General features: G+C 36.5%; 1 protein-coding gene, 1 long non-coding RNA gene and 1 other non-coding gene across 5 annotated transcripts; 1 reads left to right on the plus strand and 2 right to left on the minus strand.

Annotated features, from left to right (window-relative positions):
* Positions 1 to 317: 317 nt before the first annotated feature.
* On the plus strand, positions 318 to 12,422 carry LOC120319369 (neurotrypsin-like). 3 transcript variants are annotated; one of them, XM_039368178.1, is made up of 6 exons: positions 318 to 539; positions 3,034 to 3,233; positions 3,409 to 3,487; positions 5,713 to 5,835; positions 7,773 to 8,050; positions 11,859 to 12,422. In XM_039368178.1, the coding sequence occupies exons 1-6, from the start codon at positions 370 to 372 to the stop codon at positions 11,960 to 11,962; spliced, it is 954 nt and encodes a 317-aa protein (XP_039224112.1). In that variant the 5' UTR covers positions 318 to 369; the 3' UTR covers positions 11,963 to 12,422. The 3 variants fall into 3 exon arrangements, with proteins under 3 accessions (XP_039224112.1, XP_039224111.1, XP_039224110.1); XM_039368177.1 differs by lacking the exon at positions 11,859 to 12,422 and adding an exon at positions 11,281 to 11,559; XM_039368176.1 differs by having other exon boundaries at positions 321 to 539; positions 11,277 to 12,422.
* An 870-nt stretch (positions 12,423 to 13,292) lies between these two features.
* On the minus strand, positions 13,293 to 15,859 carry LOC120319368. Its single transcript, XR_005559744.1, has 2 exons — positions 15,726 to 15,859; positions 13,293 to 14,745 (listed from the first exon to the last, which is right to left on the minus strand). It is a non-coding gene; the product is annotated as an uncharacterized LOC120319368 (long non-coding RNA).
* LOC120319371 lies at positions 15,128 to 15,261 on the minus strand. Its single transcript, XR_005559745.1, has one exon. It is a non-coding gene; the product is annotated as a small nucleolar RNA SNORA24 (small nucleolar RNA).
* Positions 15,860 to 21,591: the final 5,732 nt, after the last annotated feature.

Raw genomic sequence — 21,591 nt, forward strand, 5'->3', positions numbered from 1 at the left:
TGGTTAGTGTAAATGATTACAACATGCACATATTTGCCTGACATTGTGATTATACATACTCATGATAGCCAGGAACAAAGTTTGATATGTGTTATCTGAAAAATAAATTTTATGTGTGTAATTGCTGATCATATATTATGATTTTTTTGTGTGGGTTTCTCAAGTCTTTACATTTAAAATGTTTTATTTGTGTACTCTAGTTTGCAAAAAAAATTGATATTTTTTAAAAAAATGAATGTTAATTTTGTCAGATTTCAAGGTGTTTGTTATAGATTCAGAGAACATATTTTTCCCATATGGCTATATAAATTGGAATGTTTATTTCTAGATAACAACTTTCCTTGAATGTTTTGAGACTACTCTGCGGCTATGTCAATAGTTATTAATCTATTCCCAGGGCCTCCTATTAGATTGATGGATGGTGAGAATAAGAAAGAGGGCCGAGTGGAGATCTATATTAATGGCCAATGGGGCACAATTTGTGATGATGGATGGTCTGATAAGGATGCAGCTGTGGTATGTCGACAACTAGGCTACAAGTAAGAGATCAGTTTTCAGAAATCATAGTATAATCTATTCTTTGTGCCAGATTAATAGCTTAACATATTGATAATTTCATATACTAAGATAAATGCTATGTTTTCACTTTACTGCTTTGTCATTTTAATATTGTCTTAATTGTAAAAATAGGAATGTATGGGGAATAGGAAATTGAGGCATATGGCCAAATAAGAGATTTCTGTGGCGTATTAACTAAGCAACATGGGAAACTAGGTGGAAATTCAAGACAATTATCTTTAAAAATTAAGGACTTTTGTATCATTTTTTTGTTGTTTATTGAAAAATATCTAAGCAGTGAGTGAAAGGAAAGCGGACCTGTGAATCTGTTTTGATTGTAAGTATAAGCAATGCTTGTTCAGAATGAATAACTTCCCTTTAGAAAATTGAATAATTGAAGCTTTTAATGGATAATAAAAAATATTTAGTTACTTTAACACACATACACACATACAAACTCTTACATTATTGCCTGCATTTCATCATCATCTTTTTAAAGTCTATTTTATATACAAAATTAAAAAAATGTTAACCGCTGTAGGGGAATTATATAGTTGTATACAATATATTGTATACAATATATTGTATACAACTTGTATACAATATATTGTATACAATCCTTTGAATCCTTTGCAATCAGTATAAGGTTAAGAGTAAAGGGAGAATTTTCCAAACAGAAGAGATCTCCTGTGTATTGTCTTAGTCTATAAATGCAGATCATACAGATCAACACTTGTGGGCAGTTTAGTTCTGAGCACTGGACTACTGGAATTTTAATGAACTCTGTTTTCTTTATTGCTTTTATAAAACCAGCCTTAAGTAAACATAATTGACTAAATTACATAAAAGATCTATTTTAGTAAAAATATTTGAATTATAAAACATTTTAGTGCCTAAAATGTTAACATTATAATACTTAAGATAGTAATTAGTTTTATTGTGGCATCATTTCCTTCACTGGGACTAAGGCAGGGGATTGTACAATAGAAGAGCTAAAGCTATGAGGGGCTTAATTCCTTTTTATTTTAATAATGTATTTTGCTTGCTGCAACTATATGCATAAAATGTTTCTCTGAAAAATCTTCAGTTAAAATGCTTTATACATTGTACAAACCAATCTGTCTCTTGAGATGCTTTTAGTTTATAAAAGATAGAAGTATATATGGTAGTATTATGTCATAATAGTAACTGAGAAACTAGTGATAAAGCAGGCTGTGTTATATTTCTAATTATGCCACATATCCTTCATTTACAAATAGTATTACTGGAGTTGATATTATTGAATAAATAAATAAATTTCTGCAGATTTGAGATATAATCTAACACAACTATTATATTTGATCAAATGACCCACATGGTGTTAATGAACGATACCATATTATCAGATTATTTATAGCCTAGTTCTTAGTTATAGCAAGTGAAGTGATGACTATTTTTTCAGATCTACAGATAACATAAACTATTATTATTCCTTGCAAGATAAAATGATTACAGTATATTAATTAGCCATGTATCCTTTTCTTGAACAAAAACTCTAATATGGGTAGCATGAATGGGAAAGCAAAAGAAGCAAGTTTTGCAAATTCCTCTTTTTGCTGTTGCTTGTCATATTGTGATACTGCTCTAGAAAAATATATTGTACTCTTGTACATGGGCATATTGGACTGGGTAACATACTTAGCAGCAAGGATTTAAAACTGATGAAAATTCAGAATAGAATAATAACTTTATGAGGGCCAACAAAAACAATGTATGGACTTTGAATATTTTCTGAACTCTTTGTCATGTAAGATGCTACCATAAAGAGTTCGTAAGATTTACCCCAAATTGGTAAATATTACAGCCATGAGGTGTGCAGTTCAATCTGAGTCTTGAGATGGAAGCATATATAAGATATATTTGTTAATTATTATACAGTATCTGTCAGGTTTCACCCTGATTTTGTCAAATGAAGAATTCTGAAGTTTTGTTTGGGTTAGTATATAATATTTCATCCATTCTGATGAATGAAAATGGCTGATTGCTCTCAGTGAAAATTGCCACTAATTTTGATAGTCTTGAATTTTTTTAAAAACTGAAGTTATTAACAACAAAATTATTAAAAAATAACTATTAAGTAAAACTTTGTTTTATCATCCGAATAACAAAAGAAATCATTATATCATTATTTTCTAATATTAAATCAATCTGGTAATAAAAATTCTTTATACAAATATATATATAGCCTTTGAAAATTATTAATATGCTAAATAAAATAATACTTTGAAAAATAATGCTGTAACAAACCTTTCTCCATCTAACGGACAGTCCTACTAGAGATTGCAGAGGAAAATTACTGAGGTTTATTGATTCACATGAAAATTACTGAGGTTTATTGATTCACATGATTCACATGAATTCCGTATCTTGTTCTTGTTGTCGTTGCCATTATGATTTATTTTAAAAGTTGCCCAATTGATATTTTTTTCCCCCCAGAGGTTTATCACGAGCAAGGACTATGGCATATTTTGGGGAAGGAAAAGGTCCCATTCATGTGGATAATGTGAAGTGTACAGGAAATGAAAGATCCCTTGCTGATTGTATTAAACAGGATATTGGCAAACATAATTGTCGTCACAGTGAAGATGCTGGTGTTATCTGTGACTATCTTATCAAGAAAGCATCCAGTAGTAAAGGTGAAATGAATATAAAGTTCAATAATTCTCTTATCTGTAAATTGTAAAGAAATATCGGGGAGTATTTGGGTTGTTTTTAGGAGAAAATTGTTTGATCATTTTGCTTGTCATTTGGAGTATTCTCTGTATTTACTGGTTGGAAAATTTAACTTCTCTCCTTTGAACCCTATTTTAGATTCTCTTTCTTCTGTATGTGGTTTAAGAATATTGCAGCGTCGCCAAAAACGGATTATTGGTGGGAAAAACTCCTTAAGGTAAGTTACAGACACCAATTTAAAATCACAAAGCAATGCTTCCCTTACCTTGGCTCTCCTACACTTGTGCAGCACCTGGCCTTCCTTCACTTGCACACAGACTGCACCAGGCCTTCCTATAGCAGGTTCCCATGGCACCTCATTGTTGCCCGGTTAAAGACCCACATATCTTGGAGCACTTCTTAAAAGACCCACATTACATATTACTTATACAGATAGTCCTCAGCTTACGACAGCAATTAGGATCTGAATTCTTATTGCTGTGGTCATGTGATGTCATGATTTATTACTGCAATGCTTAGCAATAGCAATTCTAGTCCCGATTGCTGTTGTAACCCGAGGACTGTATAAGTAATATGAGAAGATCTAGATTTCTTAAGAAGTCCATAGTACTGTGAAATGTGGAAGGAAAGAGAAGAAAAAGATAACCAATAGCAAGGAGAAAATTACAGAGACTCTTCATTTTATAACCACAATTGTCCGGAATCTCACTCATTGAGTGAAATAGTCATTAAGCAAAATATTACATAACTGCTTTACTCAACAACCTCAATCCCAGCACTCCCACTTGTGGTTGTTAAGCAATTATGCCAATCAGTAAGCAGGCAAAGTCCCAGGTAAGTAGCATGGGGTGCCCGGGGAGACCCCATGCTCAGGAGCTGAAAATCCTCCTTGCCAAAATCCAAGGATTTTCTGACCCTGAGGAAGAGACACTCATGTGTGACCTATGCTGGGAGTCCTTCAGCAATCACCCCAAGCTGCTTACGTCATCACACTGCTTTCTTGCTTTCTGCTAGGATTTCAGCTCCCTCTCATCTCTAGGGCTGGAGGAAAGAACTGCCCATTAAGGAATGTCATCTTTCCACACGTGGAAGGGAATGCTTTCCATGGAGTGCAGGAATGATGTTCAGATCCTCAGGATCTGAACTCCATTTCTGCACCCTGCAAAAGGATGTCATCTCTTCAGCATGTGGAAGGAAATGCCTTTGACAGGTGCAAAAATTGAGTTCAACTAACCAGGATCTGAGCTCTGTTTCTGTACCTTGTGAAAGGATGTCATCTCTTCTCTGTGTGTAGAAGGGAATGCCTTCTATGGAGAGCAGAAAAGGAGCTCAAATATCAGGATCTAAGCTCTGTTTCTACATCCCATGGGAGAATGTCACCTGTCTTCCACATTTGGAAGGGAATGCCTTCCACAAAGTGTAGAAAATGAGTTGTAACCATCAGGATCTGCACTTCATGGAAGGCATTCTCTTCCAAATGTGGAAGACAGGATCAGGCTAGGGACAGATGATCCTAGAGAAAATCTGTGTGATGTGTTGACACCAATTTGGTGATACAAGATCAATCAAATATAAAAGAAGACTCTAATTCATTAATAGAAGATGCATCTGGCTTACATGTGAAAATCTGAGTCTGTGGACTCAGACCATACAATTGCTAGCTAAATAATTAAAATTACTAGGCATCTCCAATAATTGCTAAAAATGAGATCTGAAGACACAGTCACATATGCAGTGTCTTAATTTAATTTTGCAATAGTATGTTGGGTTGCAATTTCTCTAACACATAACTGCAGAGTCCCCAATTTTTGTTAGAATATTAGGTGCAATGGAAGAATTGCAGAGGCAAACAGATTTGAAAAGTCTTTGTTTTGTGAGCAGAATTTCATTAGTGTTTTTGATCTTTAAAAATGCAACTCCTTCAGAAGTACACCTTTGATTAAAAACAAGGTGGGGCATGGAGAAGCTAAAATTAACAAGGTTTATCTTGAATATGATGACAGCTGTCTTATGTATTATATTAATGATGATGAAAACAATGTATAGTTGTACACTTTTCTATGTGACTCATTCTCAAATTAAATGAATGTGTCATATATTAAAAATAATAATTTTATTTGTTAAATTAGCAAGAATTTTCACATATGCCTCAGTATTTGTCACTCATTATTTCAATAGCTCTAAATCCCAAAATGAGCATGTTGCAAAACTAACTTGCTAAAATGCTTTTTTTTTTTTAAATGTATGGACGTGTAGAAAGAGGCTGGCTGAATATCTTAACTATCCTCAGATAAATTCAGAATAAAGTGGTTGGGCAGGTTTATATCTCTGTTTGGTGATGCTCCACGACACTATTTTTTGCACTCATACAAATATATAAACATATTTTTATTTTTAACTTTGGAACTTTCATACTAATTATATATATATATCTGTGTCTAGGGGTGGTTGGCCCTGGCAAGTAGCTTTGCGCATTAAATCATCCCATGGAGATGGAAGACTTCTATGTGGTGCCACTCTTATCAGCAGTTGCTGGGTGCTTACTGCAGCACATTGTTTTAAGAGGTATTGTTGCAAAATTTAGAGGAGTGTGTTAGCATAATAATGCAGAAACTTAATGCAGAAAGACAAAGATAATAAAATATATGGACGATTCTGACATTGCTCTGAAACTATGCTCAAAGAAACAACAGCTGCATTTTTAAAACACAACATTAGTATTTCATATATATTTTAAATTGCTTTTGCTTCTGTAATCTGAAATGCCTTTATTAATGTCATTCTGAAAAGCTTGGATTTGTTTAAAATAAATAAATGAAAATGAATGAATGGAAACTGAAAGCAAATCAATAGACATAAGTCAGCTTTCCCCGATTAGGCACTCTCCAGATGTCTTGGGAATACAACTCCCAGAATTAACAGATGGGTAACTTAGAGGAAGACATGTACTCAGTCTGGAATGAACAAACATATGATGCACAAATCTGTAACTCAGTGTATAGGATCAATCTGCAAACAAGCAGAAAAAAAGAAGAAAAACACCCAATCTTTTCCAAGCTATGTTACTTTTTCCTGAACCTGAAGGACAATATGCTGCATAGTGCTGCAATAGTTTTTATTACCAAATATATATATATATATATATATATATATATATATATATATATATATATATATATATATATATATATAAGTAAAGTTGGAAGGGACCTTGGAGGTCATCTAGTCCAAAAACTGAACATATACAGTCAAGCCATTGATGATACCTTGCAGAATTATGTTCCCATTTAATCGGTTGGATCTAAGAATTGCTAGCAAAAGATAAATGAACCTGATACTTTCTAGATGTAGCAAGTGTTAAAAGAAATAACTGTTATCAAATGCATTGAGTAATTGTCTATCACAAATAGTTTTGAGATTATTTCCATCTGATGCTCTAGACCTAATCATTTTATGGGAAGATTGCATTCTTTATGAAGAAATGTAGAACAAGTATTATGAAAAAAACACGGTTCTATAAAACAGCTGAAAACAGCCAATTTATTACACTGACATTGTTCTTTTGGTTAAATTCATGACCTTCATAATCTTCATTAGCCTGAGGATCTGATTAGTAGGATATTTCAACATAATTAAAAAGATATAATTTAATATGGATTACATATATTCATACTATACAAGGAAGTTTTTTAATGTAAGTTATTGAAATGATTCTTATTGTCACCTTTATCTCAAAAACTCAGAGAGAAATAATATATTTGTGTGCTTTTTTTCCCTTTACTGCTACAGCCATATCTCCCTTTTCAAGATGCTAACATTCAACATGCGATTCTATCTATATAGTATGATTACTATATCTATATCACACTGCAGAATGGTCAGGATGAAACAATTTGAACATGCTAATATTTGGCAGAATATGTCTTAGTTTTACATCCTTCATCTTAGTTACCAAATAACACAGAGGAAATGCAACAGATTATGAGAGGCTTTTAATATCAAATTTAATTTGGACCTGATCAGAACATATAATGAAAAGCTTTCCAAAAATTAGGGCAAAAATCCACAAGTGAGTGGCAATAAAGCTAAAAGGAATCAGAAATCAGAAAAGGAAATTAACTCAGTCTCCTTTCATATATTGCATCCCTGCTTGTATTCTGTGATGAACTGTCCTAGTCTATCACAGATAGACTACAATATGTAACCTTGGATTATTTTCCTCAGTGAGTAAATGGACAAGTATCATATTTTGATTAATTTGCTTAACTGAGTTGTCTTTATATTTGGAACTTGTATGGAGAACATAACACATTTTAGGCCATATTTTTACCAAAATATTGAAAATTTAAAAAGATTTACCAACATTTAAGCACCGTTGTATTTTACTGAGTTCCTGAATTATTACTGAACTGGAAATCTAATTCTCGCTTGCTGAATTTCCAGTGTTTTTAAATTAAATAATAAGAGCAGAATCCTACATCAATTATTCCCCCTTCTTTTAGGTATGGCAACAGTACTCGAAACTATGTGGTGCGTGTTGGAGACTACCACACATTGGTACCTGAGGAGTATGAAGAAGAAATTGGAGTAGAAGAAATTGTGCAACACCCAGAATATAGGCCTAATAACAGTGACTATGACATCGCATTAGTTAGGCTGCAAGGGCCTCAAGAACAGTGTACTCGCTTTAGTGCTCATGTTTTACCTGCTTGTTTACCATTCAGGCGGGAGAGGCCACAGAAAGCTTCTGATTGTTACATCACTGGATGGGGTGATACAGGTAAGATTGTGGTTGTTTTTTACTTTTGCTTAGTGCACTAGGTGATATATTAAGTACAATAAATATATAATACTTCTGATGCCACTGGAAAAATAGTGATTTGAAGGAGCAAGGGCAGGAGAATGGTTGTTCTGCTGAATCAAATTTTCATCAATGTGCCCTATCTATCCTAGCCAGCTAAAGCCAACTATGAGATCTTTCCTAATAGGAAGTCAACTTTGTACTAGCCCTCCTGGAATCTGAAACATCTAGCAATCCTAGGTTGCAAGGCAGCATAATATAGTTTTGAAAAATGTAAAATGGAAGACAATACTTCTGTATTGCCTCAGTTAGTCTTCATGGGTGTGTTGCTAAACTACTTTGAAACTGTTCTGCTGCCATTTCTTCATCGCTGCTCTCTGAAATAATTCTATAGGATAGCTAAACATTTATTTCAGGTTGTCCTTGCTTAACAATCATTTGTTCAGCAACTATTTGAAATTATGGCAATGCTGATTAAATGATAGTTACACCGGGTTCCTGAAGTTACTGCTGTTGCAGCACCCTCAGGGTCAAAATTCAGGTTCTTAGCAGCCTTCCTGTGTTTACTATTACAGGAGCACCAACTCCCTCCACCTGCCTATTGTCACCTTCAATTTTGCTCTTTTGGCTACTTCTGCAGTCCCTTCTATCCCCAACTGACCATCTTCTTCCTCCTGAGCTGATGAGGCACGCTTAATCTTGCGCTTTGCAAATCAGCTGCTAACCAGGCCTTCTTCCCAAGGCCACATTGGCCCCTTGTCCAATTTGAAAGTCTTGTGAAAGTGGGGGATAGCAGGGCCAGTGTAGTGTAGGGCTGACTAACAGTGAGGGAAAAAATTATTTGATCCCCTGATTTTGTATGTTTACCCACTGACAAAGAAATGATCAGTCTATAATTGTAATGTTAGGTTTATTTTAACAGTGAGAGACAGAATAACAGCAAAAAAATCCAGAAAAAACGCATGTCAAAAAAGTTATAAATTGATTTGCATTTTAATGAATAAAATAAGTATTTGATCCCTATCAATCAGCAAGATTTCTGGCTCCCAGGTGTCTTTTATACAGGTAACAAACTGAGATTAGGAGCACTTTCTTAAAGGGAATGCTCCTAATCTCAGCTTGTTACCTGTATAAAAGACAACTGTCCACAGAAGCAATCAATCAATCAGATTCCAAACTCTCCAACACGGCCAAGACTAAAGAGCTGTCCAAGGATACCAGGAACAAGATTGTAGACCTACACAAGGCTGGAATGGGCTACAAGACTATCACCAAGCAGCTTCATGAGAAGGTGACAACGGTGTGATTATTTGCAAATGGAAGAAACACAAAATAACTCTCAATCTCCCTCGGTCTGGGGCTCCATGCAAGATCTCACCTCGTGGAGTTTCAATAATGAGAACGGTGAGGAATCAGCCCAGAACTACATGGGAGGATCTTGTCAATGATCTCAAGGCAGCTGGGACCATAGTCACCAAGAAAGCAATTGGTAACACACTACGCCATGAAGGACTGAAATCCTGCAGCACCCACAAGATCTCCCTACTCAAGAAAGCACATGTACAGGCCCATCTGACGTTTGCCAATGAACATCTGAATGATTCAGAGAACTGGGTGAAAGAGTTGTGATCATATGAGACTAAAATCGAGCTCTTTGACATCAATTCAATGTGTTTGGAGGAGGAGGAATGTTGCCTATGACCCCAAGAACACCATCCCCACCTTCAAACATGGAGGTGGAAATATGATGCTTTGGGGGTTTTTCTGCTAAGGGGACAGGACAACTTCACCGCAGCGAAGGGACAATGGATGGGGCCATGAACCGTCAAATCTTGGGTGAGAACTTCCTTCCCTCAGCCAGGGCATTGAAAATGGGTTGTGGATGGGTATTCCAGCATGATAATGACTCAAAACACATAGCCAAGGCAACAAAGGAGTGGCTCAAGAAGAAGCACATTAAGGTCCTGGAGTGACTTAGCCATTCTCCAGACCTTAATCCCATAGAAAATCTGTGGAGAGAGCTGAAGCCAAACATCAACCTCAAAATCGTAATGACTTCGAGAGGATCTGCAAAGAGGAGTGGGACCTTCTGACCTCTGTGATTGCCAGCAAGAATTTTGCCACCAAGTACCAAGTCATATTTTGCAAAGGTGTCAAATACTTATTTCACTCATTAAAATGTAAATCTATAACTTTTTTGACATGTGTTTTTCTGGATATTTTTGTTGTTACTCTGTCTCTCACTGTTACAATAAACCTATCATTACAATTATAGACTAATCATTTGTCAGCAGGCAAATGTACAAAATCAGCAGGGGATCAAATAATTCTTTCCATTGTTGTAGATGGGGGATAAGGGAGTGGAGTGAGTTGCGGAGGTGGCAATCCATTGCTTTGCGAGGCTCAGTGCTGGGAAGAACAAACTTGGAGTGACTTGGATCGGAGCGAATCTGCACGTAATGGCCAGTTGAGATTTGGTTAAAGAAGAGCTGCTAAGATTGTAGTTGCTAAGCAATGTGTTCACATGACACCATAGTTTATGACACTGTAGTGATAGGAATTCCAGTCCCAATTACTGTTATTGATGATTTCTGGTATGGTCAAACTAAAATTTGGCTAGCTTAAAATTACCTATTTTCCTCTACCACCTCTGCTTCTTTGCATTCTGCTGCAAAGTTAAACAATATCAGAAATTTTGAAACTTCTTTATAGTCCATGCATTTTTCAAATTAACACTTGAAACGGAACATTTCCATTGAACTTTGAATCAGAAACTTGAATCAACATCTCACCCTGAATTGCAGTATTCCAGCTCAAACTGAAGCAGAATTGACATAATCTAGATAAAAAATTGCAGATGAAAATATTTCCTAAACTGTGAAGATGCCCTTATCTATAAAAAAGGCAAGCTAAGTTTGAATACAAGAAGACAGTAAAAGTACAGCTTCCTATAAAGTTTATTTCTGTTACTGTAGTAAATAAGGAACACCAGAAAATTTTCATCTTTCAAGCCATTTTTAACTGTTCAGTAAACATTGATTTCTTTTTGCAGGATTGTGTATTACTATGTTCTTGATATAAACAAAAGACCTCACTGAATGACCTGATTTGTTTTGCTAATATTTCAGTTGTTTGGTAAAACAAAGTTTTAAGAATAAGCATTTGCTTACTATTCAGCATTTTAATTTCAATATTTTCCCATCAGGTAGAGCCTACTCAAGAACATTACAACAAGCTGCTATTCCCCTTATTCCTAAAAGAATTTGCGAAGAACGGTATCACACAAAATTCACAGGGAGAATGCTATGTGCTGGTAGCCTCCATGCACAAAAACAGGTAGACAGTTGTCAGGGAGACAGTGGTGGACCATTAATGTGCGGACGGGAAGGAAATATCTGGGTCGTGTATGGTGTGACTTCCTGGGGGTATGGATGTGGAGTCAAAGATTCTCCAGGTGTCTATACCAAAGTTTCTTTTTTTATACCTTGGATAAGAAGCATAACCAAACTATGAATGTCCCTTGTTGTACTGGGGAAATATTTTTTTTCATAGACTTTTGACATTAAAATCATTCATCCTCGAAGTAATTTTGATTGAATATGAATTCCACCAAGACAAAACAGTACTGATTACAGCTGCACAAATCAGTTCATTCTATATATAAGGTCCTCATATATAGTATTTTTATCTTTTTGTATTGTGACAAATTTTCTACAATGAACTGTATACCCTACTAGTTTCAAAGAATGAATTTTAATTGACTTTATACTGCGTTTTATCTTTACAGAAAACTTTCCTGCCCTGATTTCATTGTACATGAAACAGTTGAATAAAATATCTTGTAAAATGTCAAGATTAGGTAATGTTTATTTATTAAATTGTGGTTTTTAATGAGGTAGGTAAAGGCAGCCTTATATGTGTTTTATGACAATTCATTATTTAAATATCAGCTAAAATGATTTTATTATCATATAGTAGACTTTACTTTTATACTGTAATCTTAGTTTTCCCCAACTTGTTCTCTGCTGTATTGGAATAAACACCCTAGATTTTTCAGCGATTATTTCAAGTTATTTCTCAGTAAGATAATAAATAATACATAAGTTTTGTTAAAAGTGGCATTCTTATTGCCTCAGCTTTTTACAAACTTTGTAAATTACTTGAGACCCATTTTTGTAATGACCAAAGTTATGCCCAAATTAAATGTTATCAAATATTTAACATACCTACAAATTAATTTTAGAAAGCATATTTAACCTTGTAGTTCATGGATTCTTTTCATCATTATTTTGTCTAAGTATGATTAATTTGTCTAATATTGTCTAAACTAAATAAGGCCTTAATAAATACTTACGGCATTTATTTTGGATTTCCTGTCTTTTTCTAGTTTTTAACAATTAGCTAATGTTGGTTAGATACTGCAGAATGCGGCTTCCATATTATATTAAATACTGTGATAAAGAATGCAACAATCTAAAGACATATGCAGCTTATCAATTTACTTATGCCATCAGTAGACTTCCTTTGCTTTCTACTATGTGAAAACTTCAGACTTGAGACCCATTTTTTCCTCTAATCCATTAAGACTTGCAAAATTTTGCCTCAACTTTAGTCTTTTTTATGCTGCCCATCTTTCTTACAAGATGACTCTGGGAGGCATCAAACTTATACAATACCTTCAGCAAAAGTGTTTCTTTCTCTTGATTTATACACACCCAAATCTATTTCCTTCACAAGCTTCTCATAACATGACCTATGGGAAAATTGGGCTTTATTTTCTGTATTGTCCAAAAGACCAAGACTTTACAGGTTCAGCTGAGAAGTCCCACTTAACAACTCACAAAGAAAGGATTTAGGAGTAATTCTTAACTCTTTGCCTACTCTCTGAGCCAACCTATTCAGATTAGATGAGAAATGGAACCAACCTGAAGAGTATTACAGGGATCCCACAACCAACTTGCAACTACTTGGATAAGCAGCAAAGCATTTCAAATAAAAAAAGAAATCCAAATGACTCAACTTCCAGATAACTCTACTCAGATGACTGAGAATCTTTGAAATATATATGGCCAGATTATAAGGCCCATGAGAGTATACAATCTCAAGTATTAACAAAACTAAAGTCAATGTGTTTTTCTGTATTTATGGAAATTAGTACAACTTTTCTAGAGGACAAAATGCTAAAGGATGCACCTCCAAAATGAATTGAGAACACAACATAAAGAATCTCAATACGTTTTTATTGCATTTATGTCACAAGTACATGCTAACAACCATTCTGGCTAGATTTTGTTCTTTCACTTTACTCTGCTATTGAAATAAAATTCTTCCTTCAGTGTCTACCAATGGATATATTCAATGTGCATCAGTGGTTGGGGTATTTGATTAACTAAAGGTAGTCCTCAACTTACAACAGTTCATTTAGTGACTGCTGAAAGTTACTACATCACTGAAAAGTGACTAAATGACCATTTTTCACACTTCTTTCCATTGATCACCACTGTGATCAAAATTCAGACAGTTAGCAACTGACTCACATTTACGATGGTTGCAGTGTCCTGGAATCATGTAAGCATCTTTGCAACCTGACAAGAGAGTTAATGGGTAAACCAGTCTCACACTCGGCAATGATTCACTTAACGGTGGCAAGAAAGGGTCACAAAATGGAGCAAAACTCAACAAATGTCTTGCTTAGCAATATAAATCTTGGGCTCAATTATGGTCATAAGTTGAGGACCACCTGCACAGTAATAACAGGTTAACCATGAAATCTAACTGATACTAGTCACTGCTGCATTGAACCCAAATATTAACTTAGCTATATTTTTGACTAAGATCACTGCTTCATTTTTTATGTCCTGATTGTGTAATCATGGCTGACAATGTCCAGTTCATCATTTCAGTTCACTGATGCCCAAATATTAATGTCATTTATTTGTAATATTTATATAGCAGCCCATTTTATAATCAACTCAGGGCAGCTCTCATCAAAAGTAAAAACAAACACCATAATGCACATTTAAAATATCAAAAACCTTGAGCCAAATCATAGTATCTTATCTTATACTCGGGTGAAAAGCCAGGCCATCAAAAGCTTTACAAGGCTATGAGAGTAGGGGTCTGCCAAAAATCAGGGAGCACAAGGCAGGGGTTGGCATAGAAAAAGCACATTTCCTAGCTCCCATCAGATGGCAAAATTTAAGTGAAGGGACTAGGAGAGTGCATGCCCTATCTGACCTGGTATGATGAGTAGATATTCTTAGGGAAAGGTGGTTCTGCAATAACTTAGCTGTGTCTGAGGGCAAACTGCTGTTTTTCTAACCCTGAAGATGTTGCCTAATTGGATAATGAAATATCAAGAAAGCAACCAAGCTCAGAGAGCACCAAGGACTCCTTTTGAGAGTACCCTAGATAGCCAGAGAACAAATTCAGCCAGATTGATGAACAAATGAAGCCAGCTCCCTTGAGAAAGCCATTACACTGGGAAAAGCAATAAAATAAAGATTAAGGGCAAGAAGGTTAATCCTGTCTAGTTGGGCTCTGAAGCACTGCTTTATACCAGGTTTATTCCTCAGAAGATACACTGCAAGATTTCTAGAAATTATTGCAGATCTTGTCATACAAGTTGATTTCTTGTATTTATCCTCAGAATCAGAGCAGCATGCATACCAACCCTGCAAAACAGGAAAAAAAAAATCACTTTTGCAGTCGAAAAGTTATTACCATGTTCAATTTACATAGATTAAATTTTTTCATAAATCCAAGATACCAACTAGCAAAATGTGTAGCACTCCGCCCCACCCAGTACCGTTCTCAATGGTTAGAAAATGCCTTTAAATTCTCGATCATCGACTATCAATCCCAAAACTCGTTTTAAAAGAGAAAGATCAGCTTCATATTACAGATCTGCAGGCCTCTCAAAATATTTAAACTCTGCTTTACCCAAGATATATTTTCAATGACTATCATCCGTCTCAAGAGGCAGCCTCATCCAGGCCACCATATCGTTTCCAAAGCAACCCCCCCCCCTCCGCGAAACTGCATAGGATGACACAAGAATGTGACTTGCCCAAGTCAGAGTCTCCCCGCAATCATATGGGGGGAGCTATGCCAAAAAGCAAGGCGACGGTTACTCTGCCATGAGTAGGAAGGGAGGCTGCCACCCTGGCAGGTCCCATGGAAGCATGGCGTCCCGAGACACGCGCGCAAGAGCTTCGGTGGGGGGGGGGGAGGCGAGAAGGAAGCAGACTCCCTCTCTTCACGAGGTACGGGGCCACGTGCGGCCTTCACTGCTTCGTGAGGAACCGACCGTTATTTGCTTTGCCAGTACAAAATCAACCGGCTCCCTCTCAATGTCGGCTCCCTCGTGACTGTCCTGGAGCGCCTCTCCATTCTTCCCTTTATCCCTCCTGATTTGTCCGTTGGAAAGGGGGTTCTAATAATCGCCCGCCATTTTACCAAGGATTTCGTGGCCTTCTCCCAGTCCAGCCCCGCCATTCCTTGCTGAAGCTCAACCTCAGAAATTGAAGAATCGGCAGGGCGCATGCGCCACAACTCTTCAACTTTCCCCGCCTTCGTAATAACTCTAAAAAGTTCCAGCAAATGCCTTGTATCTTACCACGGCCCGGCCACTCATTCAAATACTGAAACTAACCAGTGTAAAACTTGTTCCTTCAGTACCGAATACTCCTTCATCTCCCAACAACAACCGCACACCGAGCTCCCCCAACAATCGAAAAGAATGAGTCACCCACGTCCTCCAGCTTTTATCCTTGAAGAGAAGCCACGCCCATCGGGGGCTTGGCGGAAAGAGGGCGGGACTGCAGTGCTTGCCAGCCTTTTAACTCAGCGATCGCGTAACTAACTGCAGCTGCCGTTCTATCTGTCCCCTTTGATGTACAATAGTCGTTTTCTGTTCTTCGGTAGCGGTGGTATGCCTTTCCCAAACCTTGTTACATTAGGTTTAGTACCCTGCCAATTTCCCTCTATTTATTGTACTTTTGCAAATCCTCTTGGTATTCCTTTTCTTTCTTTCTCTCTCTCTGCTTTACGTACGCTCCTAACTAATTTAAATAATGCACAATAGTTTTAGAAAGAATCAAATAGATTAAAGGCAATGAAAACTCATTCAAATCACACCATCTACTGTTCCCAGTGGGTTAAAAATAATGAGCGAAGATATTTATAACCTTTTCAACATATTTTACACTTGCACAGATGAAAAACAAAGCATCTAATTTGCATGAATATTTTGTGTCTTGTAATAAAGCCACAGAAGGATGATTCTTAAGACCGTGTAAATTCTTAAAGGTATAGTCAACTTGACATATGGTACCAAATATCTATCTGTTTCTTGCAATATCATTTTTCTATAGAACATAGAATTCATTTTCTCTATGGGATTTTGTAGTTCCCTATCAAGCTCTCACACAGAAAATTTGATTTTTTTTCCAGATTTCTTTAGAGCTATCTCCTTTACAGAATACAGAATGACAGAATTGAAAGGACATTGGCGGTCTTTTAGTCCAACCCAGTGCTCAAACAGAAGACCCTATAACTTTCTGGATAAATGGCTGTTCAATCTCTTCTCAAAGACCTTCAATGATGGAGCACTTGGAAGTTCTGGAAGCAAGCCTCCTTAGTTCTACCATAGGTTGGATCTCACCTTGATAAACTTCTGTCCATTACTTCTTATCCTGCTCTCAGGTACTTTTGAGAATAGGTTGACCCCATCTTCTCTGTGACAGCCTCTCAAATATTGGAAGACTGCTATAATGTCACCACTAGTGCTTCTCTTAGACTAGACATACTCAGTTCCTGCTATCATTCATCATATGTTTCAACCTCCAGACCCCTAATCATCTCCATTGCTCTTCTCTGAACTCTAGGTTTCAACACCTTTTTAGTACCATGTGACCAAAACTGGATGCAGTATTCCAAATGTGATATTATAAAGTGGTACTAGCACTTCATGTGATTTGATATTATCTCTCTCTTGATGCATCTTAGGACTTCATTGGCTTTTTGGCAGTTACAGCACATTGCTGGCTCATACATAAGTGATTGTCCACTATGACTCTTAGATCACTCTCACAGTTACTGCTGTTGAACCATGTATCACTTGCACATGACCTCATCCACACAATGATCTCATGTAGATATTAAACAGGAGGAGCTTTATTGTACCTGACACATCAGAAGCTTTGGGCTCAATCTTTCACTTTCTACCCACACCAACAGAAACCAAACACAGAAAAAGAAAGAGAACCCACACAATAATATGAACCCACCATAATACTGCATTGCTTCACTCCTTATCCCTATAGCTGGTACCATGATCTGTGGAATTGAAAGCTCCTGAAAGAAGAAAAGGATCAGAATGGTTACACCACCCCCAACTCAGCTCTACCAAAGCTCTTCAACAAGTCTAACCAGTGCCATTTCAGAATTATGTTCTAGTCTGAAATTTGACTGAAAAGGATCCAGATTATTTTTTCTGGGGTTCTGAAATTACCTCTGAGTACCCCCCAAAATGGGGGTTGGCAATTGAGCAAAAATTATTCAGAATTGTTGGGCTCAGCAATAGCCTCCAGCAGAGAGGGCATACTACCTTCTTCTTCAAGGAAGTTGGACTATCACCCCACAACAACAAATTTGGCACTGTCAATGTCTCCAACCACATACTACTTCTAGTGGCCTTTTTTAGCCTGTAAAGTCCTGGATCTAATAAACAGTTGATTGGGTTAGCAAGCCCAAGAGCCCTGTTTACTTTTAGATGATGAATAATACATGTAGCATTATACATGGCCCAGAGCCCCTCTCCAAGGGAGATGGCTGATTAAAAAAAATGAAATATAAATAAATAAAAACATGCCAACAGAGATTAGAGAATTTTTTCACTTGGTACAAGAAGATTGGAACAATACAATGCTTCGCAATCTCCTTATTTCTGTTTTTATTTATCTATTTCAGTTTGTCTGATATATTATCTATGAAAAGTTAAATATATTAGTTTATCTGCTGCCTACTAATGCTACCAATCCATTATTCTAGAGTGTCCCAAGAAAGCAGGATATACAGTGTAATAAGTATAAATTGATACGTTTTGTTTAAATTGTTATATATTATGGAGAGAACAGTATTTCTGTGTTAGTGAAAATACAGATTAGATATATCAACAGCTTATTGTGTTGCAAATAAATTCTAGTAAAAGCAATCTAACAGCTGAGGCAAGTTTGCTAATCATTAGGAAAGCAATTCAGAACTGAATTGTTGATATAACAACATATATTAATCTATGGTTAAGTTTGGAGTGTTGTGTACTGTTCTGATCACTAACTCTTGGGAAAGATATCAAAATGTGAGGAACCAAAATTAGGAAACAGTTAGTGAGTTTCAGCATATGAATTTTTTTTAGCTTACAACAAAGGAAGAAAAGGGGAGACATAAAAAGATATATAAAGCCATGCACATCATAGATAACAGGGAGAGAGGAGGTTTTTCTTCCTAACTCACTATCTTACAACTAAGTAATTTTTTGGAACTAAATGTCGGGGGATTTAGGACCAGCAGAAGGAAATCCCTCACAACAACAACAACAACACACACACACATACACACACAGATGCATAACAGTAGAATGGTGGCAATGGCAGCAAATTTGGATTGTTTTTAAAGGGAGATGGGAGAGGGTCATTGAGAATCAGGTTATCAGTTGCTACTGATATCATCGGGCTCCTTACCATCTCTTGAATCACAAGCAGTACGCATTCTATTCTGATTTCTGAGAACTAACAGTGGAAGGAATTTGTCATCCTCAAGTCCAGGGTAGATGCCATTATGTGACACAAAATCTTTTCCTATGGTATATCTAGCAGGACTTCTTTTGTGCTGTTATGCTCTTATAAACTTTTCTTGATTCATCCCAGGTAGCAGTTAGAGTAATAAAAGAAAGTTTATGTTAGCCAATGATTTGGATGAGGGGATAGATGAGGAACTCATCATATTTGCAGATGGCAGGAACAGCAAACACTCCAGAAGATAGACTTACTCCACAGAAGGATCTTGACAGACTTGAACATTGGGCACTATCTAACAAAATGAAATTCCGTGGTGAAAAAAGTAAACCAAATGCACAGGTACAGTATAGGTGGCACCTGGCTCAATAGTAGTAACTGCGAGAGGATCTTGGAATCCTAGTGGACAATCACTTAAATATGAGCCAGCAGTGTGATGCAGCTGCCAAAAAAGCCAACACAATGCTATGCTGTATTAACAGAGGATAGAATGAAGATCACATGAAATGTTAATACCTCTTTATAATGCCATGGTAAGTCCAAATTAGGAATACTGCATCCAGTTTTGGTTGCCATGGTGTAAAAAAGATGTTGAGACTCTAGAAAGAGTGCAGAGAAGAGCAACAAAGATGATTAGAGGACTGAAGGCTAAAACATATAAAAAATAGTTGCTGGAATTGGATATGTCTAGTTTAATGAAAAGGACTAGGGATGACATGATAGCAGTGTTCCAATATCTCAGGGCTTGCCACAAAGAAGAGGGAGTCAAGTTATTCTCCAAAGCACCTGAGGGCAGGAGAAGAAGCAATGGATGGAAACTAATCAAGGAGAGAAGAAACCTAGAACTAGGGAGAAATTTCCTGACAGAACAATTAATCAGTGGAACAGCTTGCCTCCAGAAGTTGTAAATGCTCCAATACCGGAGAAGAGACTGGACAGACATTTGTCTGAAATAGTATAGGCCGGGTTTCCTGCTTGAGCAGAATTGAAGTAGAAGGCCTGCAAGATCCCTTCCAACTCTGTTATTCTAAAGCAAGGCTCTATAACCTCTTCATTTTTTAATGGAGGACTTATTTATTTATTAGATTTCTATTCCATCTTTCATTCCAAAGCTTAAGCCTGCTCTTTGTTTTCATCATGCCATAGGTCAGGTGTTTTCATCATGCCATAGGTGGGGAGCTTCTGCTTTAGTTTATTATCTTCAGCTTGCACAGATAACATTGGTGCCCATACTACCAGAGGATAGTATTCTTTTTAGTTTCTAAAAGCAGAATACCTGTTAGGGGTAGCAGGTAGGCATGACGGTTCTTAGGTGTTTATTGCTTGACGTTAATCACATTGTAGGGAATATTTTATAAGTCTTTATAGCAATTACCTGATTACTATCTGTTGCAACAATCAGAACACAAATGGAGAAGCTATTGTGTGCTCTGGAATAATAGATAATTGCCAGGAAAGTTATGGAAGAGAAATGTCTGTTTTGGAAATGAACCACTCAAAAAAGCTGTTAAGATGTTATTTCATCCAGTTTTTGTTTTTATAGTCAGTTTTAAATCCCCTGAACCAAACCATTGGATCCAAACAGTAGATGACAAAAAGAAATGACTGAAGAAATGGAGACATCGTGTGGCAATAGTATATATTGCACATACAAATTTTTTTTTGAAGGAGATGAAACAAAAAGATTACAGGTTTTTGGAATTAATGGCCCATCTAAGAATGTGATACTTCTTCACTTTGCTTAGTTTTTTTTTACATAGAGTCTAAGACACAATACATGTACTTACTGTCATCTTTTCATGCATTTTTCTAAATTGTGAGACATTGTCGCAGGATTACTGTTATAGATCTGCTTAATTGGCCTGCTCAATTGATGGTGACCCATGGTTCTCAAATGAACATGTACTAATTCTTCTTTAGTTTTGTGACAGTTTAAGAACTTTCACCAATAACATCAGTGTTCTTCTGCACTTCTTGAAATTATTGAAAATTTTTTCAAAAGACGTTTTTTCAAAAATACCTTGAACATTTAATTATGTCAAAACCAGAACTAACTTTAGACTATATAAATAATGTTGTGCTTCAGTCATTAGATGGCCTAGACATTGATATTTGAACATAGATCTTTTTAACATTTATATTTTATTGGATTCTAGTAATCTAGTTGAAATGTTAATAAATATTGCTGGTCCATGTATGATATACCATATGATAAATAGATAAATAAATAAACTTTAGACTCTTTCTCACGACAACACTTTCAGTTTGCTGTTTTTTCTGAGGATTACAAAATGGAGGAAGGATTAAATTCATTGCTATCATCATGGCTGCTATTTACTTTTGCTTACCTACCTTGTTTCCCCAAAAATAAGACCTATACTGACAATAAGCCCTAGCTTGATTTTTATGTGTGTGTCTAATATAAGCCCTACCCCCAAAATAAGCTCTTGTTAACACCATGCCTGCTCTATATTATCTGATTGCATGAGGTGGGCTGAGGCGCACACGTAAAAATCAAGCGAAGGTGAGGGTGGGTAGGTGGAGCTGCCCATGCACCGTACACCTGCTTACCTCAGGACCACCAAAGCCAGGCCTCCCATGCCCCGACACAGACCTCCAATGCCCTGACACTTGGTGGCACCAACAGCCCCATCCAGCAAGACCCTATGTGGCTGTTACCATCCCACTTCTTCTGCGGCCACTCACCATTGCTTGCATTCATCA

This window comes from Crotalus tigris, unplaced genomic scaffold (genome assembly GCF_016545835.1).
Source record: "Crotalus tigris isolate CLP2741 ecotype Arizona unplaced genomic scaffold, ASM1654583v1 scf7180000020680.57038, whole genome shotgun sequence".
NCBI classification, from domain to species: Eukaryota; Metazoa; Chordata; class Lepidosauria; order Squamata; family Viperidae; genus Crotalus; species Crotalus tigris.